The 24,083-nt window shown below is 41.0% G+C and overlaps 1 protein-coding gene across 2 annotated transcripts; it reads left to right on the top strand.

Moving 5' to 3' along the window:
* Positions 1-996: 996 nt before the first annotated feature.
* Positions 997-20,173, top strand: dhx38 (DEAH (Asp-Glu-Ala-His) box polypeptide 38). Of its 2 annotated transcripts, none has more exons than XM_068730351.1 (27): positions 997-1,271; positions 1,995-2,317; positions 2,702-2,886; positions 3,240-3,389; positions 3,487-3,649; positions 4,231-4,349; positions 4,432-4,508; positions 4,609-4,764; positions 4,877-5,038; positions 5,658-5,765; positions 6,208-6,332; positions 6,467-6,604; positions 6,735-6,921; positions 8,209-8,394; positions 8,570-8,710; positions 9,135-9,245; positions 9,466-9,582; positions 9,676-9,783; positions 9,959-10,071; positions 11,327-11,535; positions 13,507-13,661; positions 14,331-14,486; positions 14,799-14,933; positions 15,359-15,484; positions 15,580-15,675; positions 15,981-16,102; positions 18,971-20,173. In XM_068730351.1, exons 2-27 carry the CDS (start codon positions 1,998-2,000, stop codon positions 19,050-19,052), a joined length of 3,747 nt encoding a protein of 1,248 aa, XP_068586452.1. In that variant the 5' UTR covers positions 997-1,271; positions 1,995-1,997; the 3' UTR covers positions 19,053-20,173. The 2 variants fall into 2 exon arrangements, with proteins under 2 accessions (XP_068586452.1, XP_068586450.1); XM_068730349.1 differs by having other exon boundaries at positions 2,699-2,886.
* The last annotated feature ends 3,910 nt before the right edge of the window (positions 20,174-24,083 follow it).

The following is a 24,083-nucleotide window of genomic DNA, read 5'->3' as shown; positions in this document are numbered from 1 at the left end:
CCACTATTTACATAACCTGTTGAAAAACAAGTTTATAATTGTGGGATTGTGTACAAGGGCAGCAGTGTATATACCCCATGACTATTGGCAATAGTATTGGCCCTGAAGTGGATAGAGGAGAAGGAAATGAACAACACTGTTATTGCATTAGACAGCTTTTCAACACTAAAAAGAAGAAAACAAATTGTCACTTAGAACTGATATGATCAATTACATATTATGTAAAGGATAGAGATTAAGGGCATGGGTACACACTTCTGTGAGAGCTTCCTGCTAATGTTGGTGTGGAGGAAATAAGCAGGTGGATATTATGACAAAACAGAACGGAGGAAAGTATGAGACTATAGCTCAAACGATTTTGAAGGCAGGAAGGAAATGGGACCTTGCGGTTATTCTTGGGACAGTGGGAGATGGGGTGCAGGCTACACAGAAAGGAGTTGTGGAATATTTGAAAGAGAGAATATATCAAAAGAATATATTTTTTTGTTTGTTTTTTATAGATATTTGTTTTTTAATTATCAACAGTATACTACATTAATTATTACTTTAATTACATAACTATATGAATTTATCCACGGACAATGTCACATACTACATACTTAGATACAGTGGATAGCGGTATGCACCTCATATGCAACGGTTATAACCCGCAAATAAAGTACAAGAAGAAGAAGAAGGACAGTAACAGTCCGGTCCAGGCGGGGCGGCAATGAGCCTTTACATTGGTTGGTCAACTCCCAATATACACCAAAAAAAGAAGAAGAAGAAGAATTGTGGGATTGGGGTTTAATATCCAGAATATAACTTCTATATGAAGTGTTTGTTATTTATTTATTTATTTTAAATGTGTTTTATGTATAATAATAACAATATTATTGTGTTTAAATGACAATCATCATAAAGTCGTTGTGTTACACACTCCGGCACAGTAGGTGGCGGCTTGCACCTTAAACGTTGGTTTGTAGTCCGCCAATAAACTGAAAAGAAGAAGAAGAATTGTGGGATCGCAATGGCTGCTCTCTTGTCTGTAAACATATGCGTTGTGTTTACGAAAGTCGCGGTTTAGATATTTTCCAGTGACAGCTATACATCCTCCATTCTCTGGAGTACTTACCCGTGCATCGGTTGACCTCAAATCGTTAACTTGATGTGAGAGTTTCTGCATCTCAGACACAGAAACACGCGGCATATTCCCGCAGTTTGCCGCCCGGCCTTGTCGGGACAGGACCTGATAGCTCGCAGGCTTGTTGACGCTAGCAGCTCTTTGTCAGGTAAGCAATAGTTCCACTTAATCTAATCCGTTTTTAATAAAGGGGACATATACTAATTTTACTTACAAATACACCAATGCAATACAGTTACTGCATCAACGTAGTTTAGATTCACTACACGTTTCCTCCTCTGAAACGGACCAGTGTTGACTTAGTGGCTGCGTGTCATTTGTAACGTTAAGGTTAGTTAACAACACAACAGGTCACGAAAAGCAAACGACAGGAGAGCTAGCCAGTATGAGTCTGGCCCTGTTTGTGACTTTGGATACCTTAACAAATGGGGAAACTAAAGTTGTCGCTGTCTTGATGGGTTGTTTCTGAGTAAGTAAATATGTTACTAGACGTTTTTCCTTTGAGCTGGAAGTAAAGTTTGATAGAAAACATATCTGTTCTTATGGAAGATGAAGATTAAAGCCTATCATTTTACACCCCCATTGTGTCAAGGGTCAGAAACATACACACATGTTGTTTTAGAGCTGAATTGATAGTTCAACAAATTTGACAACCCGTTAATTGTAGCAACCAAGTGTTTTATTAATAAACGATAGCAAACCTTTTCTTGTTACAGCTTCTGCACTGTAAGGATTTGCTGCTTGGGTTTTTCACTGCTGGTCAGACAATAGGAAGAGGCCACCTTTGACTCTGGGATCTTGTATTTGGTTCATTATCGCCAAGATCACATAGATCACAAGATCTTTATCACATATCATTGTTTCCCCACAGATAATGGACGACGATGTGTCCATGCATAGGCTGGAAGGGACTGACCCAGATTCTCAAGTTGGTGGACTGATGGTGAAGAAGAAGAGTGCTGCTGCAGAGCCCCATGTTTTTCGAGCACCAACTCCCCGCACCTCGCTGCTGGGCTTGGATCTGCTGGCGGCCCAGAAAAGAAAGGAGCGCGAGAGCAAGGAACAGGCAGAGGCCGATGACAGCAATAGAAAGAAGTCAAAGGTTTCCTCCTACAAGGACTGGGAGGAAGGTAAAAGTGACTCTGGGTCTGATGAAGAAGACGATGATAAGGACAAGGATGCTAAGAAGGAGAGGTAAGTGTTGGTGATAATACTTAAATTGAAAGTTATAGATAATGCATAAATAGACGGACAGCACCCATCCCTCATGTTTATTCAGATTATCATTTTATACTCCTGGACCGCACTGTTTGAGAAGTTTTAAATCACATCTTTGTGAGGACTTTAGCCCGAGTCCTTTCAAGGCAAAAGAGCAGCTCACTAAAACAGTGCAAGTATTAAAGCAGGACTGTCACTGTGAGTCATTGCAGAACATCAATGAGCGTGGAACGTTAACACCCCTTTCTTGTAATGTTCATGTATTCCTTGTATTTGTGTTGTTGACCTTTTTACTCATTGGTTATTTTACTAACTATAGTATGACTTATGTGTAATGTTTTATTTACATTTTTCTAGCAGGAAGTATCGTGTGACTGGCTCCGAGACACCCTCAAACCCCGGAGGGGTCAGTGAAGAGTTCCGACGCCGACACCAGCAGAGAGAGAAAGACAGGCGGGAGCATGGAGTCTACGCCTCCTCCAAAGAGGACAAGAACAGAGAAAGAGACAAGGAAAGGAGCCGAGATAAGGGAAGAGACCGAAGAGGTGATTCTAAAGATCGCTCATGTTACATGTAGCTTGTGTTGTTTGTTTTCTAATGCAAGTAGACTTTTGGTTGTAGTCCAGAATCATTTATCAAGGATAAATTGCAAACATTGGCTTGTAATAGCCTCTCAAATGGAAATCTTCTGCATCATATTATGGTAAATTAAATACATTTTGTTTTTTGACTGAAAAGTAAGCAATTTTATTTTGGAGTAGGACAACATGTGATGACAGGTGGTTCATTATTTGACCTGTTTTTAAAGTGGATGAACAAAATTGGTACATCATTCAATAATGAAGGCAAAATGCTAGATGTGTCAGGGCTGTTGAGATTAACTTCCTCTGTGTGTCAGATGAGCGAGAGGGCAGTCGTGGCAGCAGCAGCAGCAGCCGGTCGGAGCGCGGTGAGAGGAGTGAGCGCTCACAGAGAGATGGCTTCTCCGATCGCATCAGCAGGGGGACGAAGAGAGAAGAACCCCCGACGCCACAGCAACGCCCCAGAGGTATTGTGTTTAATTCATCTGATTTTATTTCAATGTGTTGTTCATTGTTTACCTTGTACTTAATTGGTTGACTGAACTTATTTTGTTTTCTACATAGATTCTTTCACACCCTCACGCTCCAACTGGGAGGAGGATGACAGTGGTTATTCCAGTTCACGGCATTCCCAGTGGGAATCTCCGTCCCCTGCCCTGTCTCACAAAGAGATGGATCGCTCAGAGAGAAGCCATCGCTCCGGCCGAGAGAGCGAGAGGAGAGACAGGTAGACAGCTGTCAATTGTTTTACCTCACATTTTTATCCTCCTGACCCAAAGCCTTGGTTGAAAAATGTACTTATAGTAGATAGTAAAGTGATTGTTAAAGGCACTTAAAATAATAGACTGAAAAGAAACATTCATCAGTAGGCATACAAATTGTAAAAGCAATATGTTTTAATTGTGCTTTGGATTTTTGGCAAAATGCAAATAATAGTTTCTATTGAGTGAATATATCCCTTCTTTTGCGAGACAGACACTTGCCTACATAAAACTAAGTTTAAGAAAGACGTAGGTGAGATTGTCCTCATAAAGTTAAAGACCAAATGTTTGAACATGGTTGGGCTAAAATTCTCCAAACACCTTATTTCTCCAACACAATGATAATGAAACATTGATATTTGTATGTGATATTACCACATTTCTCAGCTTTATAATCACATTATAAAGCTGACACCCTTTCATGTACTGTCACTGAGACATGTAAGAGGCTTTTATAAATCCTCACTTTTAGATCTACTCTTCATATTTGACATGAAATGCTGATGCCACGTGATCCTCGCATAACGTCTGTCTGCTGTGTGCTTAGGTCAGTCAGAGGCCGCTACCCTGATGACACACCCCTGCCTACCCCATCATACAAGTACAACGAGTGGGCCAATGACAGAAAGCATTTGGGTTCTACACCTCGTTTATCACAAGGAAAAGGTACTACTCTAAAATCAGGGCTCACATGCAGGATTTAAATACTGTATGTCCCAGAACATTTCTTAATCTGTCTCTTCTTCAGGTAAGAAAGAAGATGGCGGGGGAGGATTTATGTTTGATAACGAGGATGAGAAAGACCAGTGGGAGGAGGACCAGAAGGTGAGTGGACCACAGCTATCTCTCATTTATGCCTCATAGAAGCTGTAACTGTTTTCTGTGTTCACTTTTTGACATTCGTTATTGTTTCACGGTTTTGCAGCAAGCGGACAGAGATTGGTACATGATGGACGAAGGCTATGATGAGTTCCACAACCCTTTCACTACCACCTCTGAAGAATATGTAAAGAAGAGAGAGCAGATCCTTCAGAAGCAGACTCAAAAAAGGATATCTGCCCATAAGCGACAGATCAACGAGGTACAAACACAGTGCTTCATATCAGCCTTGAAGCACAGACGTCTACGCTGTATGTGCGTGCTATACTTGTTCGTTGGGCTGTCTTTGTAACAGGCTGTGTTTCTTGTCTCAGGATAATGAGCGGTGGGAGACCAACCGTATGCTGACCAGTGGTGTGGTGCAGAGGTTGGAGGTGGATGAAGACTTTGAGGAGGACAATGCTGCTAAGGTTCATCTGCTGGTTCATAACCTGGTTCCTCCCTTTCTGGATGGAAGAATAGTCTTTACGAAGCAGGTAAACAAGGTCTAAACAGTTCATGATCAAAGATCTCTACAGGGCTCAACAATAAGGGTCGTTCGCTTGCTCGGGTCATGAAAAATATCACGTCGGGCTAGTAAATCTAGCAGCTAATTAGCTTGATCGGTCAAGGGGTAAAAAATGACTCGAACACGTTGCTTTTTCTGTAGCTGGTAATGGTAGACTTAGCTGAGGAGTGTCGCTTCCTTCTCATCTCTGTGTAGAGAAGCACAGGAGCAGTACCAAACAGGCGCCCGCGAGAGAATGGCGGACTGGGAAGACAAAGTTTATGTGCTGAAGCGCAAGCATTTCATTTATCCTGGAAACAGGAGTTTACTTGGGTGGCCTTCGAGAATGTGGCCGAAACTCTAACTATGCATTACACAGATTGCCACATTTCATTTACTTGAATACAGACTGAACATGACAATTCAATGATATTTGATAACTGCTAATAAATAAAACGATCTGTATAGGGGCAAGCCAAAAACGTTGAACCCCCTAGTCACTGGGTTTACGGTTGAAGTTGAATAATGACTCAGATTTCAAATTTTTGCTAAAACTAAACTTGAAGAGTTTGTATCTGAATGTCCGTGTGTTTCTTTTCCTGCTACAGCCGGAGCCTGTCATCCCTGTGAAAGATGCTACCTCTGACATGGCCATCATTGCTCGTAAAGGCAGCCAGCTTGTCCGTAAACATCGTGAGCAGAAAGAACGCAAGAAGGTTGGCTGGATTAACAACTAAGACTGTTGTTGTTGTTGATGTACAGTAGATGTGTTTATAGCTAAAACCAGTGAGGACTTTAAATGAATATGTCGTTGTTATATTCATCTGAACGGAGAAATGTGGAGAAGTGCAGATATGATCTTCATACTCTGCTGTTGATAAATGTCAATGGGGTTTGTTGCCGTGCACCTGTCCGGTTGATAATGCCATCGCTGTCTAACTTCATCACTTTAGTAAATAATTTATTCATAATCACATTACCTGGTCAGCTGATGACATTTTAACTACAAACCACCATCCGTCAGGTGAAACACCAGATGCTCCGTGTGTGTGTGTGTGTGTGTGTGTGTGTGTGTGTGTGTGTGTGAGTGTGAGTGTGTGAAGTTACTGACTGAAGCTTATATCTTCTTATTCATATGATATAATTCATTGTTTTCAGGCACAGCACAAACACTGGGAATTGGCAGGCACCAAGTTGGGAGATATCATGGGCATCAAGAAGACTGAAGAGCAAGACTCCTCTGGGGGCAAACCGGTGGGAGAGGACGGCAAAGTAGACTACAGGTGACCAGACTGTCCATGCAAAGATCTAGATTACGTTTCACTTTTTCTTTTTTGATAATTCACCGGCCTGACTAGATGAACTGTAATGTCTACCATATTAATGTTTTGGTGATTCCTCTCTCTCTGCATTACAGAACAGAGCAGAAATTTGCAGACCACATGAAGGAAAAGAATGAGGCCAGCAGTGAGTTTGCTAAGAAGAAGACTCTTCTGGAACAGAGACAGTACCTGCCTATCTTTGCTGTCAGACAGCAACTTCTCAACATCATAAGGTATTTTCAGAGTGCATTGCTGTCCTCAAATACAGTTTTATTCCCAATTTTCTCCTAAAAAGTCTTTTACGTCAAAACTGTGATGAGTTCTACTTTGACTGTTTTTTAATATGTTAACTGGCATCTGCAGGGACAACAGCATTGTGATTGTTGTTGGGGAAACGGGCAGTGGGAAGACTACGCAGCTGACCCAGTACCTGCATGAGGATGGCTACACCAGCTATGGCATGGTGGGTTGTACTCAGCCCCGAAGAGTGGCAGCCATGAGTGTGGCCAAGAGAGTCAGCGAGGAGATCGGCACTAACCTAGGAGAGGAGGTGAGACGGCTGCTCAAGCAAACAATCACTACATTTGGTATTCTGTGTGCAGTTTTATTTCTGATTGGGGAAACCCTTGTGAACATCAAATGTGAATAATTAGCTTTTGATACCCTCAGTATTTAATTAGTTTAGTTCTTTATTTGTGTGTTTAGTAAAATGAAACAAAAGAAAATAAATATACATTGACATCAGAAAATGTGTATCAAAAAGAAAGAAAAGAATACAATTTCCAAACAAGAAATACTAGCGATAAAAAGACCAGGGAAGAAAACGGATTACAATAACAAGTACTTGCACTGCTGCCCCACACTGTATCATAAGTCATTTACATAGTACTGTACTCTACTCCGTCAAGATGGCTTAAGATCTTTTTTTCATATGAAAGGATAAATCAGAGTAATATAGAAATCAGAAAGCTTTTTTCTTGACAAGATTTGTCTTATGCGTAAAATACCATTAATAACGTTGTTTGACACTTGATACTTGTTTTCCAGTTAAGTTGATCAGCAGTGATTACACCTAAGAACTAAACATGGGAAATGTATTCAAGACAAAGATGATCTGACAAGGTTTTATTTTTTATGTGAGAATTATTGTTATTAATTATTATGAGAATGTATTTTATTTGAACCAGATATCCATCCTATCTACAACATTGTCCATATGAGTTATCAACCTATGTTCATCTTACTCTTCAATTTCCCCCCTAATGTATGTTGGGAACCTTGACTCTTATGTTTAGTTTAACTAATATGGTTAAACTGTGGACTTATTTGAATCCTGTCTGATCGCTCAAGTAGTTAAGTTGCCCCATGACTTCTAAGTAGAGACAGAATGAGCTTGTGTGTGTGTGTGTGTGTGTGTGTGTGTGTGTGTGTGTGTGTGTGTGTGTGTGTGCGTGTGTGCGTGTGTGTGTGCGTGTGTGCGTGTGTGTGTGAGTGTGAGAGAGAGAGAATGGTCCTTAAACTACAGTAACTTCTGTATTGTGGGTCTGAATGTTCTCTTGAACAAACTCAATAGCAAGTCATGTGCTGTGTAACAATGCCATCTAGTGGTTTAAAGGAAAACATCACGTCTGTTGCTGCCTGGGGTTTGAACTGAGGAGCAACAAACTATATACTGGAGCTGCCTAAAACTATAGATGGAGATCAGCAAAAATTGCCGTGTTGCTGCAAATATTAATATTAGGTTGTATTATAATGAGTTATGATTTTATTTGTTTTTGTAATCCCTACACATGTCATATAATAGTATTTGCTGTATGTCTTAAATTGTTGCCTGCAGGTGGGCTATGCAATCCGTTTTGAGGACTGCACATCGGAGAAGACCTTGATAAAGTACATGACAGACGGTATCCTGCTCAGGGAGTCATTGAGGGAGTCAGACCTGGACCACTACAGTGCTGTTATCATGGATGAGGCTCATGAACGCTCCCTGAATACTGACGTGCTGTTCGGCCTGCTACGTGAGGTCAGTACAGCTACCTAACACCCAATAAAGATAGATTTATTTTCAAGAGATACACACAGCTGCTTCTGCTTCTACATGATAAATTACCGTGTGAGGTTGATGTTTCCGTTACTGATTTCAGTGTAAATACACTCAACTTAAATATTCCACTCAACTGTCCACTGTCTCCCATCAGGTTGTATCTCGACGTACTGATTTGAAACTCATAGTTACCTCTGCAACTATGGACTCAGACAAGTTTGCTGCATTTTTTGGCAACGTACCCATTTTCCACATTCCAGGAAGAACATTTCCCGTGGACATCTTATTTAGCAAGGTATGTTTCTGTTCTGTGTTCATTTAGAGACACTTTCACTTTATCATAAATACATTAAATCATTGCATCCTTTTTAGTAGCTTCAGATCATTATTATTATTATTATTATTATTATTATTATTATGCCATATTTCAGGAATTACTTTTGATTTATAATGTTTCAAAGACCGTCTTAATAAGACCAACATATATTTTCTTAATCATATGAGATTGTAATGAAATCTATAAAATGCATTTATAAGAATAGTTGATACAACAGACATAAGCCCAGTAAAATGATGTATCACATTCAGTTCTATTTTGTAATACACTGTGTTAATTGACATTAACTATCTTTTGGCATATAAAAATAAAAATAGTTTTATTTTAGTTGTTGTAAGGTGGTTTTGTTTTGGACTGATTAGTTGTGGTTTGTGCTGTGTAGACTCCTCAGGAGGACTACGTGGAGGCAGCAGTGAAGCAGGCCCTTCAGATCCACCTCAGTGGGTTGATAGGAGACATCCTCATCTTTATGCCGGGGCAGGAGGATATTGAGGTGAGGGACATGGCTGCTATTATCACTCAAATGGTTGTTGCATACAATTTTGGTATAAAGGACTGATCTAAATTTCATGTATAAATGTACTGTAGAATAAAGTAGCTTTTTTCCCTTCTTTATGTATACTGTCAATATATTTTGTCAGTTGACAAGGATCAGGAGGTTCTTCACATCTTGTGTTCCCAAATCTAAGCAAGGTATATCTTTGTTCTTGCAGGTGACGTCGGATCAGATCGTGGAGCGGTTGGAGGACTTGGAGAATGCTCCTGCTCTGGCCGTGCTGCCCATCTACTCCCAGCTGCCTTCTGACCTCCAGGCCAAGATCTTCCAGAAGGTTTGTATCTGTACACTTCACATCTATGAGTCATTGTTGTTAACACGAGTGAGAAAACAAAGCTGACTGCCTTTTGAATTTATCCTCTGCTAGGCTCCAGACGGTGTGAGGAAATGCATTGTTGCTACAAACATCGCTGAGACCTCCCTCACTGTGGACGGAATCATGTTTGTCGTGGATGCAGGATACTGCAAACTTAAGGTGTGTGTGTGTGTGTGTGTGTGTGTGTGTGTGTGTGTGTGTGTGTGTGTGTGTGTGTGTGTGTGTGTGTACTGTATATATTCAAGCTGCAGTTTTAGAAAGGTCCTTTCTCAATGCTCAAGTTTAAACCAATCTGACATTGTTATATTACTAATTATTTTTTTTCTGTCAACAGGTTTTCAATCCTCGCATTGGAATGGATGCTCTACAGGTTTATCCCATCAGCCAGGCTAATGCCAACCAGCGTTCTGGCAGAGCAGGGCGTACAGGACCTGGACAGTGTTACAGGTAATGGCCCTCGTCTTCTCTCTGCATGTGTTCACAATCACACGCACATAGCCACAATCAATGTTGTGCTGGATCCGATGCATGTTGAAAGTGCCGTATTCAGATTCCTGCAATGCTGCTCCTAAACTTAGCTTTTAGCTGGCAATAAGGGGTCTACTGATTCTACAAATGGGAGGCTATTTTTATTTTGTCACTCGTTTTACATTCTCCTGGTCGCAGAAACATACATTATTTCCCAGCTATCTTAGTTCCCATTCAGAAATAAACCACCTGAATATGATATTTCTTTTCCTTTCCTGTTTTTTTCCCTGTTTCCCTGAGAGTGTAGCATCTTTTTAGTGTAACTGTTAAAGTGTGTTCTTCCTTCAGTTGTTTGATATCAGTGCTGTCCTCGGATGATTTGCTCAGGGCTCTGGATGTGTGACATGACCATGCTTTCAAGACAGTCAGAGGCAGGAAGAGGGCCAGAACCCTAATCTCCAAAGGATTTCATGCAGTTTAACTCTGTTTATGGCGAGGAAATATGCCACAAAAGACCTCGTCAGAGGTTTCACTTGACCTCTCCCACTTTGCCATATTCACTTAAGTAAAGATTGAGTGACGGTGACACACACAGGGCGATACATTATGCATTGCTAATGAGCTAGCATGCTTATGAAACCACATATTTCTGGAGTAATCCTGCCCACCTGCTCTTACACACAAGCTCACACAAATCTATGAAGAATCGGTTTTGGAGGAGCCTTACACTTAGTACTGTTAAGGTGTGTGTGTGTGTGTGTGTGTGTGTGTGTGTGTGTGCGTGCGTGCGGATGTGTTATAGAGCAGATAGAGTGAGTCACGCTGGTTCGCTCCGCTTGCGTGGAGAATTCCCCACTCAAAGACCCTTTTAGCTGCGACTGCAGGCACTCGCTCTCAAGCTCAAAACCTCCATATACATTCAAATCATTCTGTAATTATAAGCGCATATCTCAGCTGTAATTGTTGCGAGAGCTTTGTTAAGTAAGGTCCTTTACTTTAACTCAGACTCTGGATATCCCCCTTAATAAATTGTAGCTTCCTGAATTTTCCTCTGCAGCTGAATTACGTCTGGTGCTTACTGCTTATTTAGAATCCCACGGACATGTCGGCACATATTAGAGAACATAACAATTTCACTCCCAATAATTTCATTCTCTGTCCCAGAAATAATAAATGTCCAATTCATGTGTCTGTCTCTGTCCACGTCTGTCTTGGTGCCCTCCTCTCCGTCCAGGCTCTACACTCAGAGCGCCTATAAGAATGAGATGCTGACTACCACCATCCCAGAGATCCAGAGGACCAACCTGGCCAACGTAGTCCTGCTGTTGAAGTCTCTAGGTGTTCAGGATTTGCTCCTCTTCCACTTCATGGATCCCCCACCTGAAGACAACATGCTCAACTCCATGTACCAGCTGTGGATCTTGGGAGCTCTGGACAACACAGGTGTGTAGTGAACAGGAGTTGGAATAACAAAAGGCATCATGATATAATGTTGATAATATTCTTTTTTTTAAATTATTAGTTATGTATTTATGACTCTTTTAACATGCTATGAGTATTGTAACATCTTTTAATTTATTACCTCTGTGAAAGTGTATATTTAAACTCGGGCTGCAACAGTTATAGTGGAAACTTATAGTGAACACAGTTACAGTAATCAACCGCTCATACGGATGAACAGAATCATTCCTATATAGATGATGTTTGATTAATTCACTTATAGTAATCAAGTAGTTTGCTTACAGTGTTCACTGTGGGTGTTTTCATACATGACAACATAAAATATAGTAATTTTTTGTGTATATATATATATATATATATATTATTTTTTTATTTATTTATTTTTTTTACTACTATGATTCTTCCTCGCGCTAACTCGTCTGCTTCTGTCTGGCTACCTGAGGCTGCTGCTCTATGCACAGTAAAATCATGACGGGGAAGAGGAAGTCATTTTATCTGAATGACGGCTTATGCCAGCCAACGAGATGTAGCAGCGAAACTTGTTGTTCTACTCAAACAATGAGATACAGTCATGGCTGCTAGTAATGGAGACAGAAACTCAATGTTAGCGGGTAAAACACTTGTGGTTGAAGCCGTCCTCAAGTGGATTGATAATGCCGGGCCACTTAATTCCCCCTTGAGTGGACCCGTGGTGAGGGGAAAAACGGTAAAATTCTGTAAATAACAAAGCTTTCTTTCATTTCTTTATATTCATGTAATACATATGTAAATAAGATGATGTTCTGCATGAGGAATAAAGAAAATCAGGGAAAAAAAGGTTATTTTAATCATCCACTTATGATGTTACACTATGAGAGGTTTTCACTGTATTTAACTGATCTAATGATTTTTTTTTTCTCTATTGATCTGTAAAATATCCGCAAATTGAGAAAAATTTCCATCACAAGTGTCCAAAGCTCAATGTGCTGTCTTTAAAGAAATTCAGTTCACTGTCAAATATTCACATTTGAGAAGCTGGACCCTCAAAAAACTTTTGCCATTTTTTGTCAAAAAAAGATTTTATTTACTAAATGAGACAATTAGTTGTTGCAGAGCTAATTGGAACATATTTAAAGAAAAAAAGATTAATACTAGTTCATCATGTATTAATAACATTGTGCAAAGTATCCTAACTATATGTGTTGTATCAGTTCTCTTTTCCCTGCCTCTAGCTGTAGGCCCATAAAGTCCTAGACAAGTCTTGTATACAGAGGGGCCAAAGAACATCAATAATCCTCCTGTTGAGATGAAGATGATGCTGTGACGGAGAATATTGGGTATTTCAGGGTCGTATTTCCCCCTCAGCGTTGCTTTGAGCTCCTACATAGGGAAGCTGACACCACAAACACAGGCAGGAGACTATGCTGCAGTGATGATGCAGACACAGCAAACAGGCCTTGAGGAAGTAGTTGTGAAGTTTAGCCGGTGGAGTAATTGCCTAGTAACTGATCCTGTGTTTGATTTGACTGGTCGGGTCTCATTTCTGTCTCATCCTTAGCCAGATTCCAGGGGATTTAGGGATTTGGGGATGAGGAGGGACTTTTGATGATTCCCTGTATGGTGTGTTAACAGCAGATTATCTCTGATTAAGGCTTACCTGCCCCAAACTGGCTGCTCTGCCTCTCTGCTTTTCCTCCTCATAAGCTTCTTAGACTGTCGTCTAATCATTTAAATCAGAACTGGCAAAGTTTTTGATCTCACTCTTTCTTTCTTTTTTTCCCTCAACTATCAGCAGTTCATCCTCACTCACGGTGATAGACAAATAAGTGTCACATTATGCTGGCTTCTCCCTCACGCCAGCAGGCTTTTGATGGAAAAGGAGCTTATCACTCGTCTTATGTTGTTCCTCCTTAATTCTTCACATTGCATGCACTTTTATAATCTTCACGACTAACCTCGTAATTGTGTCCTCAGGTGCTTTGACACCGACGGGGCGTCTGATGGTGGAGTTTCCCCTCGACCCCGCCCTCTCCAAGATGCTGATTGTGTCCTGTGACATGGGCTGCAGTGCTGACATCCTCATCATCGTCTCCATGCTGTCTGTGCCGGCCATCTTCTACAGACCTAAGGTACATCCCATTTGATACAGTTGCTGTATAATTGAAACGCATACTGTTTAGTACAGTATTAGTACCTGGACCTACAACTGATAGATAATTAAGAATTATTAAATTTTGCTTCTACTTTTACCGGCGCAGCTTATATAACCTTTACGGTACTCGTTCAGCGGTCCAGGAAGCACACTGACCAATTGCGTGCGTTGTAAATCATTTCACGTGATGCTGCTCAGCCAATCAGATATGTATATTCTCGAGCGACATATAAAAACAGGGGGGAGAGACATTCACTTCCCAACAATGTTGACGGAGAGGGGAATAGGGCCAAAACTAGTGGTTTCCATAACCACAGATAAAGTCCCTGCACAAACAAATTTAAAGCAAAGAGATTGTTCAAAGTGGTAAACCTACAGAGAATTACCCGCTGAATCTGCAGGTCTATAACTAAAATACTTTTCCAGGCTACCCACAACCCGACTCCAAAGGAATGGTCTGTAACTGCTGGATGTGGGTATCATAGTTACCTTTTTAAGCTGAACACAAACAGTTAATCTATGTTGTGTTCACAGCTTGTTTTCAGCTGCATGGCCAAAAGATAGTTAACAATATACACTTGAAATAATTTATTGCAAAAATAAAAATCCCAGTGATGTATGTAAAACTTGATTTGTGTGTCTGCAGGGTCGTGAGGAGGAGAGTGACCAGGTGAGGGAGAAGTTCTCAGTCCCAGAGAGCGACCACCTCACCTATCTTAACGTCTACATGCAGTGGAAGAACAACAATTACTCCAGCATCTGGTGCAACGACCACTTCATCCACACCAAAGCCATGCGCAAGGTCAGACTCCCACTGCCTCACCTGTTCTCTCTATCAACACCCTCTGGCCCTGGATGGAAACCTGTCACTCAGTTTTTAATTGGATTCCAGCACATCAAGTTTAAATTGTGCATTCTTGCTTTTAATTTGGTGTTTTAATATGTATAGCACATGATTCAAGTCATTTGAGGCCTATTTACTATGCTGCTGAATTATTTTAAATGTGGTAGTTAGCCTAATAGAAATGTTCCCCTAAAACAATTGATTGCGAGCCAACAGATCGGACGTGTTTTCTATGAGGTTCCACTTCCGATACATATTGTTTTTGTGCAGGTGCGTGAGGTGCGCTCCCAGTTAAAGGACATCATGGTGCAGCAGAGGATGAACCTGATTTCCTGTGGGTCAGACTGGGACATCATCAGAAAGTGCATCTGTGCTGCATACTTCCACCAGGCTGCCAAGCTCAAGGTACTTCCTGCACTTTCCTCAGTTAATATGTTCCACCTTGTGGCAACTGGTTGTGGCAGATTTATAGCAACATAATTACAGAGTGGTGAAATATCCCTTCTGGCCTCACATTAATACAGCGCTAAGATCTAAAAGGGAATTTGAAATCATGACTGTATAATCAAGGTTCTCCGTCTGACTTATGACTATCCAGCTAACCCACGCAATTGTAGCAGTGTTGGATATGCTTCAAATGTATTTTCTTGCTGTCTAAGCCAGGTGGAGAAGCAAATTAGCTTATATGACCTGTTTTGCGGGCATGAACACACACATTTAGACCAACACACAGTTAAACTGCAGCACACTACACACAGGGTCCCATTTTCCTATCCAGAAATTCTGAGTTGCACATTTAATTTGTTATTTATGCCTGTGTTTGCTCCCAGGGCATTGGTGAATATGTGAACGTGAGGACAGGCATGCCATGTCACCTCCATCCTACCAGCTCCCTGTTTGGTATGGGCTACACCCCCGACTACATCATCTACCACGAGCTTGTCATGACCACCAAGGTAAAAAAGTGTGCCTGCTGCAGAGCCCAGCAAGCATTACAACAATTAATTATAAATGTGTTGTTCATGTGTAACCTGCTGCTTTTGTGTTGTAGGAGTACATGCAGTGTGTGACTTCAGTGGATGGAGAGTGGCTAGCAGAACTCGGACCAATGTTTTACAGCGTCAAACAGGCAGGAAAAAGCCGACAGGTAAGACCATGCTGCTACCTGCTTAATGCACATTAGTTTCATTCACAGCACAGCCAAAAGTATGTAGACAGAAATGTCCTCATATGTCTGTTTACTTTTGGTCTGGAGGTGAATTTATAATTTTTGGCTTTGTTACTAAGACCAGTGGTTCCCAAAACTTTCTGGCTTGTCATCTCTTAGAATGAAGAAATGACTACTTGTGACCTCTTGTCACTGGTTGCATATGTCTGAACATGCAACAGCCAGCAGTTTAAAGTGGCTTTTTTCCTGTATACCCGTCTCATCTGTTTCTGTTGCTTTTCCAGGAGAACCGTCGCCGGGCCAAGGAGGAGCTCACCAACATGGAGGAGGAGATGTCCATGGCTGAGGAGCAGCTGCGAGCGCGTCGAGACGAGCAGGAGAAGAAGACCAGCACTGGCATTGTTAAGTAAGTCGGCGACTATCTCTCCTCATTTTGCCTCCTCATCACACATGGGTCCTCATCTAACAATAGTTCCCCGTGGCCCTCATTTTCCATACACAGTCAAGATAGAAACATTTAATTTACCTACCTCACTGCCAATCCATATCTCCACCCCTCCTTCTCCCTCTCCTCCTCTCCCACTCTCTCTACTCCACCTCTCTCACTCTTCATGATGAGCTTTTCTCACCTCTGGTCCCTGCAGACGAGACAAAAAGAAATAATATTGACTCCTGGCTGACCCCCATTACTGCAGCAATTTAAATTGTGCCTTAGCAGAGCAGAGAAAGGAGGGGAACGTTCAATTTCAAATTAGACCAAAAAAATTAATTTCACACCCATTCGTACGCTTTACAGAGAGAAATAAGGTTATAAAGACACATTTAAAAAATAACTTTTATTGTTAATTAATCAGCTGGTTTATCTGAGTTTGCGTGACCACGTCTGTAACAGATCTGTTGAATATAATCACACTGGAGGTATAGGATTAAGAATTAGATTCAGGCAGAGGAAGCTGGATGTGTGATAATGAATGTCGTCTGCTCTCCTGGGCTCTCGGCTGCCTTTGTCCTCCGGCAGGCCTCGCAAATGTCTCCTCCATGAGTTCAGTGTGACCGAGATGAAATATTTCTTTGGGTACGCCTTCATGTGCCGGCTGCATATCACCTGTCTCCCTGCTCACCAGCACAGATCAGTGGTGTGAATTAGTAAATGACCCAGTTGGTTGTTTTGTGTTTAAAAGTGGAGGTGTGAGAGAGTGTTTTTGGAACCACATCAGTGGTAAGAGCAAGAAGTGCTTGTTTATTTTCTTATGAACCACTTAAAGGACAATACAACAAGTTTCAGCTTCTTAAGTACAATCATGTATACTTAAGGCTGGCTATCAAACTCAATACTGTTGTGGATGAGTAGAGAACTGCCAAACTTTTCTTTGGTTCCAGCTTTTCAGTTGTGAAGATTTTCTACTTCTCTTTTGTCATACATTACTGTAATTTGAATATCTTTGTGTTTTGGACAGGAGAAAACAAGACATTTTAAAAGTGAACTTCTGTATTTTTCTACCTCATCCTATTCTTTTGTGTCTAGCTAATAGGGATAACAATTTCTGAAATTGTTTCGATATTGAGTGAGAGCTCCGCAGACAGCAGCCTCTCACAGGCTGCGTTCTAATCATATTAAGACAATTTGGCACCGTAAATTTACGTCCACTAAAAGTGCTTGTTTTTGCCACTGACCCTGGTTCTGATTGTTGCTGTAAGTGTCTGACAACTTCATGGAAAGAGACTCACTCAAGAAGGCTTGCTCTAAAATTTGACGAGGTGACGAGTTGCCGGAAGACGGTGTTTTTTTGTTTTTTGAGTACAGAAATTCTCAATTTTTCAATTTCAATGTCATGGCTAAATATTTAGAATATTTCGACCACTGTGGATGAGGTCCTTGATTTCGATGGCTGCCCGTTTATATTTGAGTATACGTATGAAGAGCGAACATGTTGTGACACTACGAGGCCCACGGAGGAAGAATGATGTAAAGAGAGGGACCTTTTGCTACCCGGGACTTGGACACAATAACCAACTGATCGGATCAAGGGAAAAGTAAGGAATAACGTTTTATGTCTCCGTAGATTCCTTTCCTTAAAGTTGACAGACACTTATAATAACAATCTGAGCCAGTCAGTGACAAAAACAAGCACTTTTAGTGACATAACATTACATCCACAATTGCCCTTACAGCTTGTTTCGCAGCTGCCGGTTACAGCGTACTTCCTACTGGCTCAATTTAAAGAATTGTTGTCCCCATTGGTCACTTAGACACCAGCCTGGGAAAATAGGGTCCAGGTTGAAAAATACTGAAGTTAACGTTTAAGTCATCACTTCGGGGTTTAGGAAAGTGTGATTAGTCGATTAATCCAGAAAAAGTATGGCAGCCTTAGAAAGACATGTTTTATTCCTGATAGAGTGCATCACATGTTCCTTCATTTTTGGGAAAGTTGGGAGTACTGTTAAGGTACAGATGGATTTGCAAGTTTTGAGAATTGGAGATTTTCTTGTTCTACAGAAATGAATGAATACTAGTGGATACCTAGATTTGTAGCACAACAACATTCTGAAACGCAGCAGCATGATTTTCTGTATTGTTTAATGCAATGAATAACGAGGAATGCTCTAAAACGAGCAAAACCAATGGTATGGTTCATTTAAGGCCCTGCAGGGGAAAATCCGTTTAAATTCAAGAAACACTCCACATGTGTGCATTGTCCACCTTCTTGTATGTACAGTAACTGTCTGCATTTGTGTGCGTTGCTGATCAGAAACTACTGGCAGCTTGTGTATTGAGGGAACCACAGTTCTTTTTTTCTTCTGAAGACCGTGAGAATGGGACACAGTGACAGAAGGGGGTTATGGCCTGATTGTGTGTGTGTGTGTGTGTGTGTGTGTGTGTGTGTGTGTGTGTGTGTGTGTGTGTGTGTGTGTGTGTGTGTGTGTGTGTGTGTGTGTGTGTGTGTGTGTGTGTGTGTGTGTGTGTGTGTGTGTGTGTGAGGAAGAGCGAGAGAGATGAGGGAAGTGTGGGCAGTGTCAGGGTGTCGCACTGCTGTAATTAAAGATGATAGATTGTGCTGTCAGAGGCGTCAGGCGCTCTACGTCCCAACACTCTTCAGCTTGCCTTTTCAATCTCCTGCAGGCCTGCTCCTTTCATGCTCACATTCAGGCCAGTCTTCCCTCACCTTCAGTCTTTTTCAACCACAACTGCTTGCCTAATGTAAGGCATGTTTAGCCTAGACTGAACAGAGCAAAGAGAAATGAGGCTTAACAAAGACTTTTTTTTCTGATTCAGGGCTCCGAAAATCTGCACACCAGGGAGGAAAGAAGAGGCCCCCATGACGCCCAGACGCACCCCTGCCCGCTTTGGACTGTAGAACACCCCCATGGAGGTTAAAGCCCATCAACCTACCATGTTGGCTCCCCTAGACTCATTATCATCTTGACCTGGACCACGCCAGCACAAGCAAACAGTGTAATTCCAGCTGCCATTTGTCCCTCCCAGCATGGCCAGAATCAACTGCAGTTCATGTACAGACCACTAGAGTGAGAACTTGTATAAGGCACAAGACTCAAAGATGAGCCAGGTCCATCAGAAATCAGAAATGCCTCCCTCCACCTTTATCAGCCGCTGGCTGTTACCATGATGCATTTTAAGGGATAAAGGATTGTTTTTTTTGTATGTTTAGTATTTATATGTTGTCATTACTGAAGTGTTTTTACAGATGTCGCTATAGAGTAATGTTTTTACCTGAGCTAGAAACATTACATTTTTCTTTGTTCTTTTGCATTTCTTCAATCCTGAGTGTATTATCGGAGGGGAACTGGTGAATAGTGATCTAATTTCAATGTTACTTGTCTTTGTGTCCATGCATTTACTAGTTCTTGTACTGTCGTGGCTTGAACAGCGAGTGTGCTGCCATGAAGTGCTCCTCTACAGACTGAAGCACTATTCAAACTGTACTTGTGGCACGAGTGTCTTCAGCCTCTAGAGTTGTATTGTAATGACCCCCAATACACACACACACAACACACTCGTGCAGGCTTAGGCAATTGACCCTTTTCTACTTTCTGTTAACCTTGTTCCACCAATGTAATGTACCACAGCTTTGCTTCATACAAAACATTGTCACGCTGGATTAAACATATCAACTGTTTTATTTTCATGGTCCTTGTGTTCAAAATAGCACTCGGTTTCCTTTGTGTTTTTTCCCAAGGAAATGTTTGCAAATGTGTCTTTTAAATGGATAAATCCAGTTTGTTGATGTACGCCCTCTCCTGCCCTCTCAGCTGATCACAATACCTTGCAGCTTCAGATAGACTGGTCTATCTGTAACAAAACAGTTTAGTGAGGGCCATGTTTGGATAGTGACAGTGGATCTGTTTTGTCTTTTTTTTACTTAGATCTGAGACAGCAGAAGGACTGCTAATGGATTTTTTTTCTCTCTCTCAACATCTTTTGTAAATGAAGCAAATAAATGTTAGTTTGTTTTTTTAATCCAAGGTGATTTCATTTGATATTGTAGTCACTAATGTCACATTATGTGTCTGCACTGCAAGTGCTTAACATAATTATGTCATTTAGATGCACATTTTTAAGTAAGTTTTGCAGTGGCAATGATTTATTGCCCAATAAGGGAAAATGATGCATATTAGGTTAGGCTATAACGTCTCTATATGTGGGCATTGGTCTTCCTAACGAAACAGTGGTGAATGGATAATTTAGAACTTCTTCAGCTGTGCACATACACTATGTCTACAATTCAATCATTGTCTACACCCAGAGATTTGTAAGGCAATGGAAGTGAAACAAAACTTTAGAGGTTCAACAAATGATTATTATTATCTGCCTGGATTAATATTTTTTTCCATAATATTACAGAAACTAGTGAAATGTGCACTGTAATTTCTTAGAGCCCAAAGGGATGTTTTTAATTTAGGGATGCTAATGAATATTTTTAGTATTGATTAATCTTCTGTCAATCATTACATAGCCCAAGGTAACATCTTAAACTGGCTTGTTTTGTTAGATAAACAGCCCCATACCCAAATCTTCACGCTGAAGAAGCTTCAACCACAAAACAAAATGTTGGCTAAACAATGACTGAAATGATTATCAAAATTGTTGCAGATGAATTAGTGTTGATTGACTAATTTAGCTCTACTTCAAATTGCTATTTTTGTTTAACCAATATCCGAAGATATTATGTATGCTATTGTATGATAAAGAAAAGCAGCAAATCATGACATTATAGAAGCTGGAACCAGGTAATGTTTGACTTTTTCTTGACTGAAACAATAAATTGGTTATTAAAATATAAAAATAGTAATAGTTAACTTTTCTGTCAATCAGCAACAAAACTTGCACATCCACATAAGAATAGACGATGGAGACATTGAACACTTGGTTGGGAAACAGACTGCCGTGCATTAGATGAACTTATTCTTACAACTAGCTTGAGGTCAGTGAGGTCATGGGTCTTCATAGCCCAAAATGTAAATGTGTATATATGTATATATATATGTGTGTGTGTGTGTGTGTGTGTGTGTGTGTGTGTGTGTGTGTGTGTGTGTATATATATATATATATATGGAGCAACTCAAATGCAGCAAAGTCCTGTGAACAACATAACTGGAATGGTCTTAATGAAATTCCCAGAATGGGTGTTTTCATTGTCAGCTCCCATTTGCGAGCTGAGGCGAGGGAGACTGATCAGAGAGAAACAAAAAGCCTGGGTCTGTCCCTCCCTCACTCAGACACTCGCACCCACAGATGTCACACATCTACATGAGTGATCCCTGGGCTTTGAAACCCCTCAGCTGTAAAGACGTTGATGTGCTTTAGATGAAGAGCCAGGCTATATGTGGGTGGATTTTGTGTTTGGCTTTATTGAAGCTGTATGTAAATCTCCAGGTCACAACACTGTTGAACAAAAGCTTGGATGGTGTTCCAGTGTCTTCATCACGGTAAGGTTGACATTTCTTGATGTCTCTTAGCTGAAACTGCTCTTACTAGCTGGCATTTGGAGGGAAAAGACAAAACAGAAGCTGGCCTGCCTATGATTTCTTCAAATGTAGTGTGCAACAACTCCCAGTGTTTTTCTCCTTTCTAGTTGGTCAATGATAGTCCGTCTCACTGGAACCCTCATGCAAATAAGCATGATTATGAGCGTTCCCTCGACTCTCTCAATTCTCCAAGTCATCTTGATTGAGTGTGGCAGGCGGAGGAGGGAATGGATATAATGGACTCCACCAACTTTAATGAGACAAATCTCAGCGATGGGCTGACATTTTGAAATAGTCCTTGTGAATGACAGTGTCAGCAGTCACCTTTACCAAAGCTTTCCAGGGATTGTCCCTGTAATGATGGAGAGAATTAAAATGGCCTCCAAGGCGGTGGAGATGGGAGCCACGGGATTAGGGTGCAAAGCCACACCTCTTAAATGAGCTCTTCAACCACACCCCAAATAAAGTACAGCTCTCCTGCGACGACTACATTTCATCACCCTGAGATTTGATGGAGGGATTAGGGGGAATGTTCGTTGTTGACCACTGTGAGATTTGTTGAGATGAGCTGTCCCTCACATTAACTGCCCCGCCCTTGCCTCCCTCTGAGTCTTCCCCCTTGTTGTGCGTCTGGTGGCAGACAGGGACAAGCTCTGGTGTCATTACAAACTTAATAAGAGCAGAAGTGAGATTGATGAGAAAAACAGAGGCATCAACTGCTCTTTTAATTAACTCTTGTCCCATAATGGTGCTGGACGGAGGCACCGAGCAAAGAATGAGACATTTTCTTTCTCTTTCCATCCCTTTCTGTTTTGTTGCCTCGCTCACCCCCGATAATGAACAGCCTTCTGGGACCCAATTACATCCAAGGCTGCATTAGGAGCACAGCAGGCCCAGTGGAAACTTCAGCTGAGTTTCCCCTCATCCCCCCTTCCTCCCCTCCACTCCCTGTTACCCTGCTGGAGATGGCCTTCACTTGATTGAATTTTGAATGTTACACCCCCACGCACATACACACACCATCTTCTGTAGTCCCTTACCTTCACCAGTTCTGAACCCACATGTTGTTTATGATGGAAGCAGGAGGCCATGTATGCTTGTTGTTGTTTGTCCTTCACTTGATAACAGCTTGTGCTGATAGAGTGGCTTTGGATACAATGTGTGGCATGAATTGGTTTGTGTGTTGTGTCCCTGCAACATAGAATTGTGAAAAGAGATTAGAATCAGTTAGTTGTGGTCTTTTAAAACGGAATAAACACTGATGGGAAAGGTTTTAAAAATCTATTCAAGTTAGTATTGTAGATTATGCTGAGTCATTAAATAATCATTGTTTTTTTTTATCAAAAGCAAACTCAAACATTAACATTTTTACCTTTTTATTATATTTATATTTGCTGTGGAAATGTCAGTGTGTCAAGGACACAAAAGCATGTGCCACCATTTTAAATCACATTTAATGTAAATAATAAGTCACAACCAACACAATTTACTCCAAGGTCTAAATAGCAGTCATCAAAAATGTCTGTATAAAATGTCATGCTAATCCTTCCAAGATAATTTAGTCTGGACCTAGCGGACATTGCCACACCTATCACCACACCATTAGCGTGGCTAAAAATCTCACCAAATGTCAACTCTACAGTCATATCAGGCATCTTGGAAAAAAAATTATTATCTTATATTGGTCATCATTTTTTTTGTTAATTGAGTATTCAGACTTCACTAGAGCCTGGAAGGATATGTGATGGCTGAATGTCTGTTAGATAGGGACTGCCTCTAAATGCAATGCTTGGGGACATCCAACGCATTAATAACAATTATTGGTGTTCTTTAGTTTCCTCAGACACCTTAAGTGTGGCGTATTGACTGCTATACTGGAAAGAATGTTGCCTATTGATCCGGCCAAGGCAGAAACCGATGGTGTCTTCTTCCTGTGAGGCTTGAATTAATCCTTACATGCTGCCACTGAGTAAATAACTTACCTACTGTGACCCTGCGACTGGAGAGTCACTTTTTGTGTGAGCACACGGTATATCCTCACTGACGCCTTCTGAAAAGTCAAACCAAACAAGAGATGGGCGCAACCAAATACATGGAATGATAGGATGCTGCAAGAAAAAGTAAAACAACGATAGCTCTAACTGCTCTAACATTTACCATTCATTACAACGCCTGCGAGAGAAGAATGAATACTTCCAATATTGTTTCTTTAAATCAATAATAGGTTTTTAAACATAAACTGCCATTTTTATGAACTTTGTTTTTGGTCTGTATAAAGTCAAATGGAATTTTACTAAACAAAACAGCCACAGTTTACTTCTGTTAGTAAATGCAAGAAATGTGTTGCAGCATGCAGTAATGTTTTTACTGGTCCATTGTCTTATCCCTAACCAACACTTTGT

This window comes from Cebidichthys violaceus, unplaced genomic scaffold (assembly GCF_023349555.1).
Source record: "Cebidichthys violaceus isolate CVI_PGR_0920_01 unplaced genomic scaffold, fCebVio1.0.p SCAF_5, whole genome shotgun sequence".
NCBI lineage: Eukaryota > Metazoa > Chordata > Actinopteri > Perciformes > Stichaeidae > Cebidichthys > Cebidichthys violaceus.
The sequence above is the reverse complement of the archived record's forward strand: the minus strand, read 5'-3'. Positions and strand labels throughout refer to the sequence as shown.

Coding starts and splice junctions, on each gene's coding strand:
- dhx38 (XM_068730349.1), top strand. CDS start 1,998: ATGGACGACGATGTGTCCATGCATAGGCTGGAAGGGACTGACCCAGAT. Junction 2,887..3,239: donor TAAGGGAAGAGACCGAAGAG/GTGATTCTAAAG, acceptor TCTGTGTGTCAG/ATGAGCGAGAGGGCAGTCGT. Junction 4,350..4,431: donor TCGTTTATCACAAGGAAAAG/GTACTACTCTAA, acceptor TCTCTTCTTCAG/GTAAGAAAGAAGATGGCGGG.